This window comes from Colias philodice, chromosome 27, assembly GCF_061535455.1.
Source record: "Colias philodice isolate Cphi_HAF_F1 chromosome 27, ilColPhil1 Martin Lab GWU primary, whole genome shotgun sequence".
Taxonomy (NCBI): domain Eukaryota; kingdom Metazoa; phylum Arthropoda; class Insecta; order Lepidoptera; family Pieridae; genus Colias; species Colias philodice.
This window is the reverse complement of record NC_143112.1, coordinates 4,241,612-4,259,055: the sequence shown is the minus strand read 5'-3', so window position 1 is coordinate 4,259,055 and position 17,444 is coordinate 4,241,612. Positions and strand designations below refer to the sequence as shown.

Below are 17,444 nucleotides of genomic sequence, written 5' to 3'. Positions count from 1 at the left end.
CGAACTCGATCAAGATTATGTGTCCATATTTTAAAGGTTTTAAATAAGTGTAAAAAACGTATTTTCACTACTACTCGCATGACCTGACAAAAAATTGAAATTTTATGCAAGAACATAACGATAGCGAGACATAGATTTTTATTCGTAGAACACTTTTTTCGATTGATTTAAAAAATACGAAGTTTCTTAATATGTAGTATGTTAATAGCTATTGTAGTTAGATCGACTTCCAGTAAATTATATTGTAACTGGGTGCTTTTGTTATGTTTTAAGGTTTAAGATAAACTAACTGCTTGACCATCTTTTATGATTTTATGGCATGTATTCGGTTGGTTTAGAATAGGTCCTATTTTATATGTCAACTAGTTGTAGGTATGAAATTCCTGTTTTCATCTTATCTCATATTATTATTGTAGCAAAACTACAAACTAAACAGAGGTCAGGGATAAAAAATAAAACAACCACTTCTTATTCATAAGTTTAATAAAATTGCATCAGTAATGACGTCGAGCTTATTGCTACCTTTGTACACACATCTCAAGCATACCTCAATCAGATTGAAACAAAAATTAAAATAAAACCTTAGTTTCGGTAATAATGCGTTTAATAACTAACTTATATTAATGATTATCTACCGTCTTCGCTCAACACATCTTACTTAAATTCTGTTAAAATAACACATGTTTATGAAAAAAAGGTATATTTTGCATATATTTAATGATAAGTCGAATACTTATGCGTCGTAAATCAAATCCAAATAATTATTATCCTAATTATTACTGAGCGAAGATAAACCGCCAACTTCAAGCGAAATATATTTACAAAGTTTAAAAACATGCGAATTTACCTCCATCGAGGTACGTGTATAAGAAATTTATACAAAAATACAAGTGATTTTTTTATTCGTGAATGCAACACGGGTGCTTTCAAACCGTCTAAATTTATTAAGTACAGACAGACAAAGGATGATATATATTATTTTATAGATATTATTGCTGTAACAGTGTATATTAGAATATATAGGTGCGAAAACATTTTTGAATACAATACAATATGAACTACGAACGTAACTATATAAGTATATAAAATCTCATCGTATTTGTTTATTCAGAATCTTACAATATGTCATACAATTCATACCGCAATTGGTAATAACAATATATTAGATATTATACAATGTATGTCTGTCTGTCGTTTGGTATATTTGGGCAGATCTCGGGAACGGGTTTACTTCTTTTCAACGGATCCGGAACCAGCATTTCCCGCCGCGTTACCCGCGCCGTAGTTCTGAAAATTTAATTTTCCAATTAATGATACTGATAATTTTTCATGAAAAAAAAAAATCATACATATTGCACGACTCATAAAGTGTTCTACGATCGAAAATTTGTTTTATTTTTACTTTATTTGTGAACTATATTGGAAAATTTACTGAAAGTACATCGAAAATCTGCTCAGCTGTTCATGTTTCAAAACGAAAGAAATCATTAAAAAAAAAAAAAATTAACCGTTTAAATAGCTATCAGTTCAAGACAGATATTTTGAATTTACACGCATATTCACTATTACTTATTAGAATATTTTTTTATTGTTCTATTTTCTCATATTATTTTAAATATAAAAAGCCAATATACCTGATAATATTGCGCCCACGCTTGCGCCTGATCCGCGGGCGTCGTGCCTTGCTGACCGGCCGCACCAGAACCGTACTGCTAAATATTATATTATTCATAATATAATCAATTACATCTTAATACTATAAGGCGAAAGTTTGTAAGTATGGATGTATGGATGTTTGTTACTCTTTCACGTAAAAACTACTGAACCGATTACAATGAAATTTAGCACACATATAGAGGGTAACTTGGATTAACCCATAGGATAGGTTTTATCCCGGAAATCCCACGGGAACGGGAACTATGCGGGTTTTCCTTTGAAAACGCGGGCGAAGCCGCGGGCGGAAATCTAGTAATATAATAATTATTATTTAGGACTGACGATTGAATAATCTTCTATCCACTTAAAGTTTGTTACACTCTGTGTGAACGATGAGAATACAATTTTTTCGTTTGTAATATTACATACATAAATTTATAAGTAAATCTCACCCGCTCCCCAGCTTCATTGATTTACCAATTTTCTAAGTTTCAACTCATTTGGGTCTGAGAATCGGCCAAAATCTATTTTTCATATCCCTAAGTGATAAGTGTAAGGCAGAACAACGTTTGCCGGGACAGCAAGTAATTAATAAAATATAGGATATAATCCCCCCTATATTCAAATTCAAATTATATTTATTTGCAAGAATGTAGTTACAAATTATAGATGTTTTAATTACAATATTATGTGGCTAATAGTTTCTACCCATTGATTGGGTGTGCAAATATTAAAAAAGAAAGTTGATTAGTCTAATTATTTAAATGTACACACAATTCAGTTTGAATTTAGTTCTGTGTGTGGCAAGACATTCCGTCCGTGTTTCTAAGATTGTGCTTAAAATTAAAAATATTTTTTGCCCGCTTTGGATTTGAACTCTGGTTTCGCGGATCGTAGTGCCCGACGGTTGCGACTTCGAGCTATTCATGCTAAGAGACTTTACGCGAAATAAGTGAACGTATTTAGCTTTGTACGACGTTCTATTGTCGCCTGTGCTTACAACCTTCGGCATGAATTGCAAACGTTGTAGCGAATTAGTGTCTGATGGAGCATTTTGTTCGAGCTGCCGTTCCTCATATCATTTTCATTGTGCTTCTTTAACGGAAATCGGCTGGCGTAGGCTCGGGTGCGAAAGACAGAGTGCGTGGTGTTGTTCGGAGTGTAGAAATTTAGCTGCATCTGGTGAAGTCGCTAAACCCAGCGAAGAACCTTCTTCATATCAACTTTCTTTAAACCGAATTGAGGAAATGCTCTCGACTCTCTCTTCGTTGCCTGATAAGGTCGAAAAATTAAGAAACGATCTTAATGACTTAACTAGCAAAATTAATCCCAATGTTATTGAAGATATGTATAAAAGAATCGAAGATATTGACATTAAGTTATCCTTAGTAGACAGATTGAATGAAGATATCCAGAGGTTGAAATCGCAAGTTAAGGGTTTCGAGGGACGGTTGCAAAAGTATGAAGTGGATTCAGTAAAGAGTCGTGATATTATAAACAACCTTCAAACGACTGTTACATCTCTCGAACGGGAATCCAAGCGTAATGAACAAAAAAGTAGATTTTTGAACGTGGAAATAGTTGGAATACCTGAAGAATCAAACGAAAATCTTCTTCAAGTTTTTTTGCGTTTGGCATCAGCTATTAATTGTGATCTTAATAAGGAGGACATTGAATTTATTACTCGCGTTCAGTCATTCAGAGAGAAGAGGGACTCCCCACGTAAAATTGTCGCTAAATTAAGAGATAAACTTACTAAAGATACATTAATAAGCAATTTCAAGAAGTGTAATAAAACTAAGGGCCAATTTTTCAATGCTTAGATAAAACTTATCCGTCCAATAAAGTATTACACGATAATATTAAAATGTCACGTAAACTGTCAAATACGGGCAATTAGAATACGTTTTTAAAATGGTAGTTTTATACATTATTCGACAAATAACTTTTATTCAAGCATTGAAAAATCGGCCCTAAGAGTATTATGTCGCATGACCTCGGCTTTACCGGTAACGCATTGAAGATCTTCATAAACGAACACCTCACCGTGGCAAATAAAATTTTATTAAATACATGTAAAAAACGTGCCAAAGAGAGGAATATTAAGTTCGTATGGATTAAAAACTGTACCATATACATACGCGCAAACGAGAAGACTCCAGCCAAAGTTATATCTTCCGAAGATGATTTAAAAAATTTTTTAGATTCCAAATTGTAGAAAATTTCTGTTTGTTTATGTTTAAAATTTTAATTTTAGAACTTACCCTATATAACACATATTCACAACTTAACACAAATCCACTCTCATATTTACACATAAAAATTAATCATACATATTATAATAATTTTATTTATTTATCTAATAGATTTAAACATACTTTTACATACCAATTTGTAGAAATTTTCTATTTGTTTTTGTTTACAATTTACAAGTTAAAACTTACCCCTTATTACACATATTCACAGTTTTATACAAATCCAAACTTATATTTACACTTAAAAACTAATCATAAATCTCATACATATTTAACTTATCGACCTAATTTGACTCCAGTTTTTAATATTAAAGTGTTGTTCGATCAATTATCAATTATTCATAACTCCATAATTTTGCATAACCATGTTTACTTCCGATCTTTAAAAGGTTTCTCTCCGCTGATTTACTCTGTTCGTGCGCAATGGACATTGACCTTGACGACATTTTTTAGAACTGCCCGCGAGACTTTTAATATTTTTTGTAACGATCTTGCATTTCTTTGTCGCGAATTTTTAATTAGTTATTATTCGTATATTATAATAAAATCCGTGTTAGTAATCAATATGTTTTACATTACCGAGTTATTTGTTTCTATTGTAATTAAAGTTTTAATTGATCATATAGTTGCATTTATTAAGATCGTTTGTTATTTTGTTTATTTCATTCTATTTCAATGGCTTCCAGAAATAAGGATATAATTATTTATTATCAAAACGCTCGTGGTTTACGTACTAAATTACCGGAGTTGCACAGAAACATTTTGTTGAACAATTATGATCTAATTATAATCACAGAAAGTTGGTTATGCGACGGAATCTTAGACTCGGAAATTTGCGATTCTCGCTACGAGGTTTTTAGATGCGATAGAGAACACAATAGGAAAGGCGGTGGCGTATTAATCTGCATTAAAAGAAATTACAATGCTCTCATCACTCAAAATGTTCAGTGTGGTAATGTAGAAAGTGTATGGCTCTCAATGTCGTGTGAGACGTTTGAGGGTAAGGTGGATCTTCACATTGTTGCCGCTTACCTGCCTCCTTCGTCAGATCTGCCTAATCTCTTAAGATCTCTCAGTTCTACGTTGCTTTCAATTTATGACAATTACCCCAATGATAATTATTTAGTTATTGGTGATTTTAATTTACCATTTATTTCTTGGGTGGATAGATTTAACTACAACATTAACAATTATTGCAATTCAGATCTTTTAGAAGCCACTTTGGGTTTTTTAAATCTAACTAATTTAATGGGTATGGGTCAGTTTAACAATACACCTAACTGTTGTGGAAATATTTTGGATCTAGTTTTTTTCTAATTTAAGTATTATCTGTCAGGGCATTACTTCTAATTTCTTAATCAACATGGATAGATATCATAGTCCACTATTCATTACAATTTACGACATTAATAATAAGCCGTTACGACCGCAGTTTGGTAGAATAAAAAAGTTTTTTAAAGCGGATTACGATGCTATCAACTTAGAATTATGGAAATTTAACTGGGATGAAATTTTAAATTCTGGTTCAGTTGATGATGCTACCAGTAATTTTTATACTATTTTAAGCTCATTAATAGACAGATACGTGCCTTCAGTTCGTATTTCTTCGCGTCGGCGTTATCCTAAATGGTACACTCCGGCTTTAATAAATATCATAAAAGAAAAATTTAAATTTCACTCTAAATGGAAAAAATACAAGAATCCTATCGATTATTCAACCTTTTCACTACTCAGAGCTAGAGTAAAAGAATTAAAAGTAGAAGCACACTCAAATTATCTCTTACGATGTCAAAATTCTATTAAATCTTCTCCTAAGGAATTTTGGACTTATATCAAGAACAAACGTATGAATTCTAGCTATCCATGTTGTATGTCTTATCGTGGACATATGTTAACTTCGGGAAAAGATATGTGTTCGGCATTTAGCGATTTCTTTCAATCTGTTTTTCGACCAGATGTTTCTTCTGATCTTGTGAATCCTATTGTTGAGTCAAATCTTGCCGACTGTATTTGTTCTATATTGATTACTGACAAGGAAATAAAAGCATTATTCAGAGAGCTTGATGGTCGGAAGGGTGCTGGGTCTGATGGAATACCTGCAATTTTTGTCAAAAAATGTCAGTCTAGTTTAGTTATACCCTTACGTTTACTCTTCCAGCGTTCTTTAAACGAAGGAGTCTTTCCTAAATGCTGGAAGGAAGCTTTAATCATACCCATACACAAAAAAGAATCTAAAAATGAAATAACGAATTATAGAGGTATATCTTTACTTAACATATTTGCGAAAATGTTAGAAAAAATTGTACATAAACACTTATATAGCTCAACAATTAATTGCATCCCTTCCAACCAACATGGCTTTGTTAAGTCGCGTAATGTCACAACGAATTTATTAGAATTAACACAATTTGTGAATAGTAGCATGAATGAAGGAGTGCAGGTGGACGTGCTTTATACGGATTTTGAGAAAGCATTCGATAGAGTCAGTTATAATATATTAATTCGCAAGCTATACGCGGTTGGCATCAGAGGGAATCTCCTTAGGTGGTTGGAATCGTACATTCGAAATCGTAGTCAGTCTGTTATCTTGGGAGGCTATAGATCTGACTTTGTTGATGTCACTTCCGGAGTCCCCCAAGGCTCGCACCTCGGTCCCTTATTGTACAACATTTATTTATTTGATATTGATACTTGTTTCAAAAATTCAAAATTTCTGCTTTATGCAGATGACAAGAAAATTTTTAGAAAAATTTCAACTCCTCAGGACTGCCTCTTGCTTCAGGACGATCTTAATAGGCTTACCAATTATTATAAATTAAACAAAATATCAGTAAACACAAATAAATGCCAAAAAATAACTTTTTCTCGAAATAAGGCTACTAAAATTATATGTTTTGACTATAAAATTAGCAACGAAATTATTCCATCCGTTACGTCAGTAAGGGACCTAGGTGTGATCCTCGACGACAAACTTAGTTACCGCATGCACATTGAATTAATATCTCAAAAAGCCTACAAAAATTTAGGATTTGTTTTGAGGCAAGCGGAACCCTTTGATGATTCGGCATGTTTGAAAGTTTTGTACTACGCGTATGTACGTAGTATTCTTGAGTTTGCCAGCGTTATTTGGCGTCCAAGTTATAAATGTCATATAACTAAATTGGAAAAGCTTCAAAAGGTATTTGTAAATAGAATGAAATATAAAAATAAACAACATGATTTAACCTATTCACAAGCTTGCTCTCACTATAAAATCAATACCTTGGAGGATCGTAGAGATGTAATCGACCTTATGTTATTGTATGATATTGTCAATAATAACTTTGATTTTCCTGTTGCTTTAGAATACTTACAATATCGTGCGCCATCACAACGTACTCGTCATACGCCTCTCTTTAATGTCCCAGCAACCTCTACTAATTACCTCAAACATTCACCCTTTCTGAGAATTCCGAATAATTATAATAATAAATTCTCCTTGGCAGATCCCTTTCAATTATCTCGCTCTAAGTTTAAAAAATTAATACTACAGCTTATTGACCAAAATTTGTAAAGAAATTCTCAAACAACACACACACACACACACACACACACACACACACACTCACACACACTTACAATCACACTTGTACTCACTCATGCTTATTGTTACCTTTTTATTTAACTATAATTATATATAATATATAATATAGGGTTTGTAATTGTTAATATCGTTCTTTATCTTTATACTTTGCTCACTCACAGTATTATGTATTGTTATTGGTGTACCTTTTAATTGGCGTATTGAATTGTTAATGTAATACCTAGTGTAAGTTTAGCTGTAAGGTACCTTTACATAAATAAATAAATAAATAAATAAATAAATAAATTCAGTTTTCACAATTACGCGAACGCACTACGATTTACACGATTACATCACACGCAATTCAGTTTACACTACTTCAAAGTCATAAATTCTTCAATGTCATAAAATTGTTTTACAGATTATTAATTTAGAAAAACGAAACTATTTTTATTATCTATGGTATCTCACCCCCTGCCACCCTTGTTGCTGTTGTTGCCACTGTTGCCACTGGTACCACTGTTGCGCCGTGTAGTTGTTGGGCCACTGTTGCCCCCCACTTTGCCCCGGTTGCCCCGCCTGCCCCTTGCCCCCCTGCCCCTGCTGCCCGCCGCTGTTCCCCCCCTGTCCTTGGTTGTTCCAGTTGTTCCAATTGTTCCAGTTGCCCCAGCCTGAAAAATTATTTTAAAAATAACGTTCGTGTTTAAATTTTATATTTGACTAGCGGTCCGCCCCTGCTTCGCTTTACGTTTTCTCTACATAAGAACCATCCTCGTACTTCAAGGAATATAATAAAAATAAGAATTATCGAAATCGGTCCAACCGTTCACACTTCACGCGTGATGCCGTGACCAAGGAAAACGGGTTTCATTTTTATATATATATTTTAGGAATAACACACACAAAATTCGTTATCGGCATATTGCTTACAGATACATAGTAACGTGAGCGTTAATTTAACTATTTCATTACATTAATCAACCACTTATTTAAAAAGATCAAAGTAAATTTTAGCTAGTTATAATTATTTAGTAGTTTGACTTTTGAGGGTAGTCGTATAACGTCGTTGCGCCGACAAATAAAATAAATAAAAATATTACATTAATATAAAATTACCTTGGTTCTGGTTGCCCCAATTGCCCCACCCCCCCCAGCCGCCGGCCCACTGGTTCCAGCCCTGTTGGTTCTGGTTCTGGTTCTGATTCGCTCCCTGGTTCTGGCTCGGATTCGCCACTTGGTTATTACCGTCCTGTTGTAGTACGAAATATGTTTGTGAGAACATTTTTTTCAAAAACAACTATGTCTTTGTCAACTTTATGATTGCGCCTTCGCGCATGTCCTTTATTTTTATGGTTGGTTATTTTTTGGAAGAGATTGCTTTAAGCAATAAGGTCGCCTATTGTGCACTTACCATATTCATGTTCTCCATTATATAATATGTTTTTACTTTTTATTACTGGTATTGTACATTAAAGTGTCATAAATTAATAAAATAAATACGTCGATTCCAAATATTGATTTTAGATATTTATTATTCAGTCTTCCAACAATATTACAATAACGCTCACCTTGGCGTTGGGTCTGGTGGCTGCAGATCCCCGTTGCCACGAGCCGGCAGCACCAGCACCAGCTCCCACTGCACCCATCGCTCCCACCGCACCTGCCACATAAACTTATATGAACAATGCCGAAAAGCTTGGCTAGCGCTAATTAATCAAATAATTATATGTAGTAGAATTCTTTTATAATGACTCCGGTTATATTGACCAACCGCTTATTATGACATATTAAACAGCGGAGTTTGGTTTTCATATAAAATTGTATATAAAAAGTCGGATAAACTGACTTCGTTTTTAGTGATCATTTTTTAATAAATTTTCCGGTTATAGTGACCGAAATGATTTCTAACACTGTCGACAGTGTTGGGAGAATTATGTGATATCCGACGATGTACGACGCTCACGCCTTTTTTCGTTATTTGTCTTAATGTGTAGTTATCTCTATTTTTTCTCTGTATTGAAATTAATACATAAAAAAAGGATATTGTTTATTTTCTACAAAATGCTTTGTATGACGTCCGCTTATTATGACGTGTTTGTTGATTTCCTTCGATGTCATTATAAATGATAGATCATCAAAATTATTTTTTTTAAATACACGTGTATTTATAAAAAAAACGCATAATTAATACTTTTGTATGTTTCCTCTTTATAATACTACTTTATTACATGGATAATCACACTTACCCGGCGGCCGTTTATCCGGCTGGTTGGGCCTGTTCTGCGGCCTGTCTCGGTTGGGTCCGAATCTATTGTCCATGGGCCCCCGCGGGCCCCTATCCTGCCTCGGTCCAGGGCCCATGGGCCCCATGCCTGGTCCCATAGGGCCGGGGCCTCCGGGGCCTCCGGGCCCGCGACCGCGGAAGTCACGGTCGCGGCCGAAGTCGTTCCTGTGGGTAAAATATGATGTAAGATGCAAGAATATACTATTTATTATTGTTAAAAGTCTGTAGTTGTGTATGTTATCTAGCAGTTCCTTGCGGTTAAATAGTTTGTCAGTTTGTGGTAGATTTATTTATTTAAGTGGAAAATAAATAGAAGCAATTACATGTTAAAAAATGTAATTACCTATACTTACTGGAGTTTTTAAAATTTCAATATCAATAATAAAAATAAATAAACATCAGAAAGTATATCTTAACAATTTCGGAGATTTTCAACACCGAAATGTCTTTCCGATCAAAATATGATATCTTAACATTAACAATTGCATTTTGCCGTTTTTTAATTCTATCTTGATGTTTTATTGGGTATGACTTTAAAAACAAACAAGTAATTAAAAAGCACGAACGCGGTCGACCTCGCTATCGCTACAGTGCTTTCTTTTATTATAAATTTGAATACGCAATATTTTCCAATAACTGTATTATTATCTATAGTGCACCGTACCTGTTCCCCTGCGGCCACCGATCGAACCGGCCGGGCTGGGGCGCAGGCCGGTCCCGCGGGGGCGCGGGGCCCCAGCGGCCCCCGCGCGGGGCCCCGCCCCCGGCCGACATGCCCCCGGGGCCCCAGCGACTGCCCCCGCTGCTCCAACGGTCTGTGGTGAACAAATGTTATATTATTGTTGGAATATGTGTACATTTATATTGGCAACACTGTATTGTATTCGAGTAGGCAAGATGGCAGATGCCGGATGCCGGTTAGCAATGTTAATTATGTAAAAGTGTAAACTGTTCTTTTCTCTAATAAAGCTAAGTGAAGCTAAAACATGGTGTTTGAATTAATTATTTAACAATTATATGTATGTTTGTGTTCATATTATGATAGATAATTTGTCTTGGGGAATAGTGTAGACTGTAGACTATAGTGATAAGTGAAAGATGACAAAACATCGTAAATGTTATTCAGAATGGGTTGTATTGTTAACATAAGTGTTGTAATCACTTTATCATGTTAAATAATAATTGGTAACAGATAGATAGTTTCTATTTGTACCTCATTTTATTAACCATTTCTATATAATTGAATTAAAATCAATAATTAATTGATAATATTTATTGATTTTAATTCAAACAAAAAATACTTTAAGAAACCGCACTGGTTAATAATCTTATTATCCGTTGCTAAAACAATATATTCAACAAAACGGCTGGACATCATCCAGGCACTTAACTAAACGGCACTTATAAACTCACCTCTCTCCCTCCCATGCTCCCTCCTCCTATCATCCCTCGGCCTCCGTCTCTCCGCTGATCTCTGTCTCTTCACGGGAGGCGCATCTCTTGCTGCCGATCTCTCTCTCTTCTCCTTCTCCCTCACAACTCCCGCGGCACGTGCTTCCTTGTGGTACTCTTCTATGATCGCTTTCGCTTCTTCTTCGCCGAGTTCAGGGTATATCACTTCGTCGACCCAATTGCCCTTTTCCGGTAGGCTGAAGTTTGCTGTAATAAATAAATAAATATATCAATTATTTTCACAATACAATAATATTACAAATCAAAGTGACAAAGTAATGGTATTGAAAATTAATTAGTTGAACATGGAAATAGCTACAATCAACTTAATATTGTTAATTAAAGTATTTAACTCAATTGTATAAAGAAGAGCTGTTTAAAAAACCTAAAATATAACCAGTTTTATAGTTAGTATACAAGAAATAAGAATACATTATAAAAAGGTCTGCGTGCGGTATTACAAGCCACGGAATAACTGACAAGTAGTTTTTTTTACTATATCTTATTGTTGTTGTTGTTGATAGCCCATTTTTGAGGCTCGATCTATAGGCTATAATTATATCATCACGCTAAGACCAACAGGAGCGTATCAATGCGGGTGAAACCGCAGAGCACAGCTAGTATATTATATAAAATCACCTTTCATATCAACGACAGCAGGATCGGGCACCTCCTTGCCATCAGCAGTTTCCCGGGACGCTTGTCGTTTGGCTAACTCTTCAACTGAAGGCACTATCACTACGGCGATTCGCTTGAAGCCTTCGAATTCGCGTAACTTGCGGCGTTGTGCTGACGGGTAGACATTCGTCTGTGGAAAATTGTTGCATTATTATTGAATATTGGATGAAAAAAGGGCAAATTATAATTGAAATTGAAAATATAGTACTGAATCAGAATTTTCACGAAATTTATTTCATAACAGATAATGTTTATGAAATCCATACTTATATTATAAATGCGAAAGTAACTCTGTCTGTCTGTCTGTTACTCAATCACGCCTCAACTACTGAACCAATTTTCATTAAATTTTGTAAGGAGATATGTATTTTGATACCCGAGAAAGGACATAGGCTACTTTTTATTCCGGGAAAATGACGCAATCCCGGAAATCCCACGGAAACGGGAACTATGCGGGTTTTTCTTTGACTGCGCGGACGAAGCCGCGGGCGGAAACCTAGTTTTATATACTTAAGGAATTTTTCACAAAAGTTGTTATTAAAAGGTGCCTTAAAGTCTCTCACTTTGAAATGCATATACTCAACTCTAGCTTAGACGACAAAAACATTTTAATTTTTTGTTATTGTTAACAACTATAAGGAATATTTTTTCCATTAAGAGCCGATTTTTCAATGCTTGGATAAAACTTATTCGTCGAATAATGTATAAAACTACCATTTTAAAAACGTATTCTAATTGCCCGTATTTGACAGTTTACGTGACATTTTCATATTATCGTGTAATAATTTATTGGACGAATAAGTTTTATCCAAGCATTGGAAAATCGGCCCTAAATGCACGTTTTATTATGCATTTGTAACAAGTTAATTTGAAATCTCACCTGATCCAAAATGAAGTTTCTACGTCTGCCCCTAGCGGTTTCCAATATTTTGAGCACGCACTTAGCGCACTTCGACACCATCGCGTCCCACCGCCCTTCGTACGTCGCACGGAACGGTTTGCAATCCACCTAAATATAAAATAAATAATTAGTTTACAAGTTGGATTTTTACTTTCAGTGTTTGTCTGTGTTTATTTTCAAAAAATTATGTAGACTAAATTTATTTTTATGTTCAATCTAAAGTTGAAAATAATAATTGATTCAAGTCTCAAATAAGGCCATAACAATATCCTTGTATTGCGTAATTGATTATTTGTAACCGCAATCACTTTTTAAGAGCCTGCATATAACAAGTAAATCAAATGAATAAGTTAACAAGAACTTCTTCAAGTAAATTGCATGATCTGGAAAAACCTTTATATTTCTCATTTTTTTATGTATGTACTCATAATTATTGCTCTATATAACATATAGTGTATATGTGAGTGTAAAAATATATAATTGTTTTAACTACACATACCTTCATTTTATCGAAAAGCGCCCCGGTAGACAGTATATTGTACCGCTTATCTGGATTCTCCTCGCAGTGCTTCCGCGCCCAGTGCGTTTTGCCCGCGCCGGGCATACCCACCATGAGGATCACCTGTTTCATTGCTTGCGTTAATTGCTTTATTATACCAAAAACACTCATTATTTCCTATAAAATATATGTAACGTTGAATTGTATTGCTTATGGGCAACTATTTTTCTTCCTATAGACACCAATTCATTGATTTTATTCAAGAATCGTTACGAACCGATCGTAATGTTGTTACAAGTATTTTGGTTCATGTTAGACAATAAATCTAACATGGATTGCAGGAAGTACTGTTTTGTATTTATTTTGCAGATAATGCCTTATAATAAATGCTTAATGTATAATAGATAGTATCTATATTTAATATAATTTTCTTCTCTCTTCTGATGATGTACTAAGTTTAAATATGCCATCTTCTTGCTGGTCCGTTCGATGCAGAAATGAATATATAAAGTTTCTTAACATTTATGTCGCAATAGCATATCTGAAAGTTGTCTACTGACAAAATAAATCTTCTTAAGACTTGCTCAATTCTTCTCCGTTACATAAATATCCTCTAATCTTATTTTTACAAGTAAAAATATAAAGCAAAAGCTTCACCTGCTCAGAATGTTGTACCGTTTCCGTTACAATTTTATTTAAACGGATTCTGTCAACGTCCGCCATTCCACTCGTATTTAGTCAGCTAAGGAGTTAAGTGATCTAAAATATAACCCATATCATGCACCTCAAATCAAGGACAATATTGTATCATAACTATGTTTACAGGTATTTTTAGATGCTACGTTTGTTGCTTACCGTGTGACACGTCTGCTGCGTTTAAATTATCTATCTATCAATTGTATTTCGTTTGCAAAGATCTTACACTCTTTATATACGTCAAATAATATTTACAGTATATACATTCATAAATAGATTCCTGATTTCTTAATAAATAAAAAAAAAAATTAAGGATTTAGAGGCCTATCTATGACTCTAAATTCGTCACAGTTTAGTTGACGGTACATATTTGTAGAAAATACTGGGCTGTGTGTGATTCTTTTCAGGTGACACGCCTGTTCGTTATCCTTCCTAACTCGTATTATTTTACAGAAACTATCCTGTGTGGACTCCAATGTTATTAAAATTACATTATTGCTAAAAAATATATAAATATGTAATACATCTGCGTACAATAAAGGTCGCCTTAACATCTTCTTGGGCATACACAGATGTCCTACGTAGTGCGCCATCGTTTTCCATCCCATTTTTTTATATACTTGGTTCAGTAATTTTTGTTTAACCTAATGTTATTACATATCTTACTTATATCTATATTATAATAATAACAGTGCCATTACAATTCGAAGTATACGAAGACATAAAGCAATTGTCTGTCGCAACAAACTTTTATGTGTATAAAATGTGTATTATGTGAATTAAAGTTATTATCATCGACGTTTTGAGTCCTAAAAAAAAAGCAGTCTTTTAAATCTTTTATATTAGGCACTGATTGATGAGTATAACTGTTATTGTATTGTTTTCTAATATAGCAGCAGAATTTTCGATTCTTCTCATGTTATCGTTGTTGTTTCTAGACAGTTATCGCTTCTTCTTTTGAATTCTCGTGCTAAACAAAAATTATTTTCCGATTTCTTCGAGAAAAATATTAAACTTGATTATATTATTTAACAGGAATACAATACCTTTACTGACAACAGTATATTCATACTAAAATTAGATATATCTTATAAACTAATAAGTAATAACGATAAGTGGCATTTAACAATGAAATTGTCTATGCTTTTAAAGTGTTAATCATAGATGAATCTAAGTCCCCTGTTAATACAAGTCGAAGGTTCGACACCACGCGAGAAATATTAAAATATTTCCATCAGCGACTGAAATATAAAAATGGAATACTAAAAACGACAAAAAAATATATCCATTTGTCCTGCATGTAGTTTTGCCGAGTAGATCACATCCTATACTGTCGATGGCTTAAATATCTGCAGTGAAAACATAATTAAATTGATTCATAAACATGAATAATATTAATAAGTTTTAACATCGAAGATAGAGCATCATTCCTGATATAATAGATTCCTGTAAAGTAAAGTTTCTAAAAGTTGTGCAATACACACGTAGAATATATTCCAAATCCGACGACCATATAAATGTATTATAAGTAATATTATTGTGAAACACAAATTCAGTAGATCATTAGATGAATAATAAGATGTTTAAAATCTCGTTTGTAACAACAACTATATCTTAAAATATATGTAATGTAATATTGAGTAGAATATTTGAAACAATAGTTCTTGAAAAAATCTTCGTAACAAGCGTCATATAGTATGATTTTATTTGTCATATAGTATGATATTATTTTGACTGTATCATTACCCCTTAGATAGAGAAAACTACAATCCTGTAAATATATTATCTGTAGAATCTTCATACTTTCCCCCTCCCCCCCCCCCCATTATTTAAATGATCCCATTTAAAAATATTTTCTAACTACCCACCCAATATAAAATATACTTCTAATTGTTTTCAAACATTGAAAATGGCGTAAATAAAATAAATTTTGTATGTACTGTCACTATAAATCGTACCTTGTGATGTTGACAAGCCGTCGCATCGCCGGTCAATGTATTACCACCGACCGCATACGGATTCCTATTAGGATTTTATCAAGTTTTATATAAACATACAACAATGGACAAACATAATATATAAAACATTTATGTATATATTATTATAGTTTCACATGCCTGCGTTTGTCTCACGGGATTCCATTGATTTATAGGCGGTGTAAATAAATCCCAATATTTCTAAGTCGATTGCCCTACGCTAAGTAGATCCTTGTTATGTCGTTTTACAAAGAAAACTTGTATAAAACTCTTCAACACCCAATCACATAAAGTAGATAATTTCTTCGATACAATACTGCGAGATCCATGTTTGCTTGATCGCCTACAACTCCGTGGAGTAGTTTAAAACTAAGTTATATAAATGTTCAACACGTTGACAACATCTGCTGGTATAAAGAATATCCTCTAGACATTAAATAAAAATTAAAAATGTCCACTTTGCGACAAATCCAGTGAATTTGCCCAATAAACATCTGTATACATTCTTTAGGACATTATTTCCTGTAGTGAACAAAAGGCCTAACTTTTAACAATAAATTAGGGCTTACCTCGCATTCAGAATTAGAGTTAGGTCTCCTAGGGCCTTCAACTAGATCGGCCTGTGATATAAAAACATAGCCGGGCACGAGACAGGCCTCTGGGCCGTCTAGCTCTTCTTCTACTGTGTGTCTGAAACAAATAATATTATATTAAAATTTTATAAATAACTAGCAAACCGGGCGACTCCGTTTCGCCACCAGAGACACCTTTTTCTCACGGAGCCCGAGACCTTTCCAACGAATGCAAAGCGTGGAAATCGGTTCGTGCGTTCTGGAGTTATAGCGTCAGGAAGGAAAACCCGACTTATTTTTATATAACTAGCAGATTAAAACAATAAAATGGTGCGCAGCTTGAGGAGATTACGTGGAATACCAATCAAGTAATTAATAAATATTAAATTGGTTGTGGAACCGAGGTTTGACGAATTTTTCTGTAGTAGAGCAATACTTCTTATTTTGAGTTGTGTTATATTCAAGAATATGAATGTTTTTATGATATGATCAATGATAATCATTACAAGTTTCCAGTAGAGACTTTTCCAGTTACACCTTGGTTGTAATGCTTTAAAAAATATGGCTAAATATGTATGATATATTATTGTTAAGACTTCCTAATTGTATGTGTATTAAAATGTGCACATTTTTTATTGAAGTAAAAAAATTAAAAACATTCTTTACCTGATAACAAACTTGACCCTCTTGTCGAGTTTGGCTCCGAGCATCACTTGGTCTTCAGTCACTTCTGGAACCTCACCTGTTGCAATAATAATTATTAGGTATTATTATTTAAACTTAAAGATACTCTGCTGCTATTGGTCGTAGAGTTACGTTATTTATGTATTGAAACATAAAAAATCAGGTATTTAAACATAAATAAGAATTTATAATAATTTACACCTGGCATGGACACAGGAAAACTTAAAAC

The 17,444-nt window shown here is 33.8% G+C and overlaps 2 protein-coding genes across 3 annotated transcripts in view; one reads left to right on the top strand and one right to left on the bottom strand.

The window, feature by feature from the left end:
• Window positions 1-465: 465 nt before the first annotated feature.
• LOC149476594 (uncharacterized) overlaps window positions 466-17,444 on the bottom strand; it is a 32,895-nt gene continuing 15,916 nt past the window's right edge. The window contains exons 16-28 of one of the 2 annotated variants that reach the window (XM_089711744.1): window positions 17,198-17,273; window positions 16,529-16,649; window positions 13,288-13,410; window positions 12,768-12,896; window positions 11,849-12,017; window positions 11,171-11,416; window positions 10,422-10,572; window positions 9,720-9,922; window positions 9,042-9,133; window positions 8,590-8,722; window positions 7,945-8,144; window positions 1,635-1,712; window positions 466-1,287 (exon numbers count right to left, since the gene is read on the bottom strand). In XM_089711744.1, coding sequence (XP_089567870.1) covers window positions 1,228-1,287; window positions 1,635-1,712; window positions 7,945-8,144; window positions 8,590-8,722; window positions 9,042-9,133; window positions 9,720-9,922; window positions 10,422-10,572; window positions 11,171-11,416; window positions 11,849-12,017; window positions 12,768-12,896; window positions 13,288-13,410; window positions 16,529-16,649; window positions 17,198-17,273 — 1,781 coding nt within the window. In that variant the 3' untranslated portion in view covers window positions 466-1,227. The remainder of the gene's footprint in view (window positions 1,288-1,634; window positions 1,713-7,944; window positions 8,145-8,589; window positions 8,723-9,041; window positions 9,134-9,719; window positions 9,923-10,421; window positions 10,573-11,170; window positions 11,417-11,848; window positions 12,018-12,767; window positions 12,897-13,287; window positions 13,411-16,528; window positions 16,650-17,197; window positions 17,274-17,444) is intronic. The other variant, XM_089711745.1, reaches the window with a different exon arrangement.
• Window positions 2,439-4,386, top strand: LOC149476595 (uncharacterized). Its single transcript, XM_089711646.1, has 2 exons — window positions 2,439-3,473; window positions 3,635-4,386. The coding sequence occupies exons 1-2, from the start codon at window positions 2,667-2,669 to the stop codon at window positions 3,872-3,874; spliced, it is 1,047 nt and encodes a 348-aa protein (XP_089567772.1). The 5' UTR covers window positions 2,439-2,666; the 3' UTR covers window positions 3,875-4,386.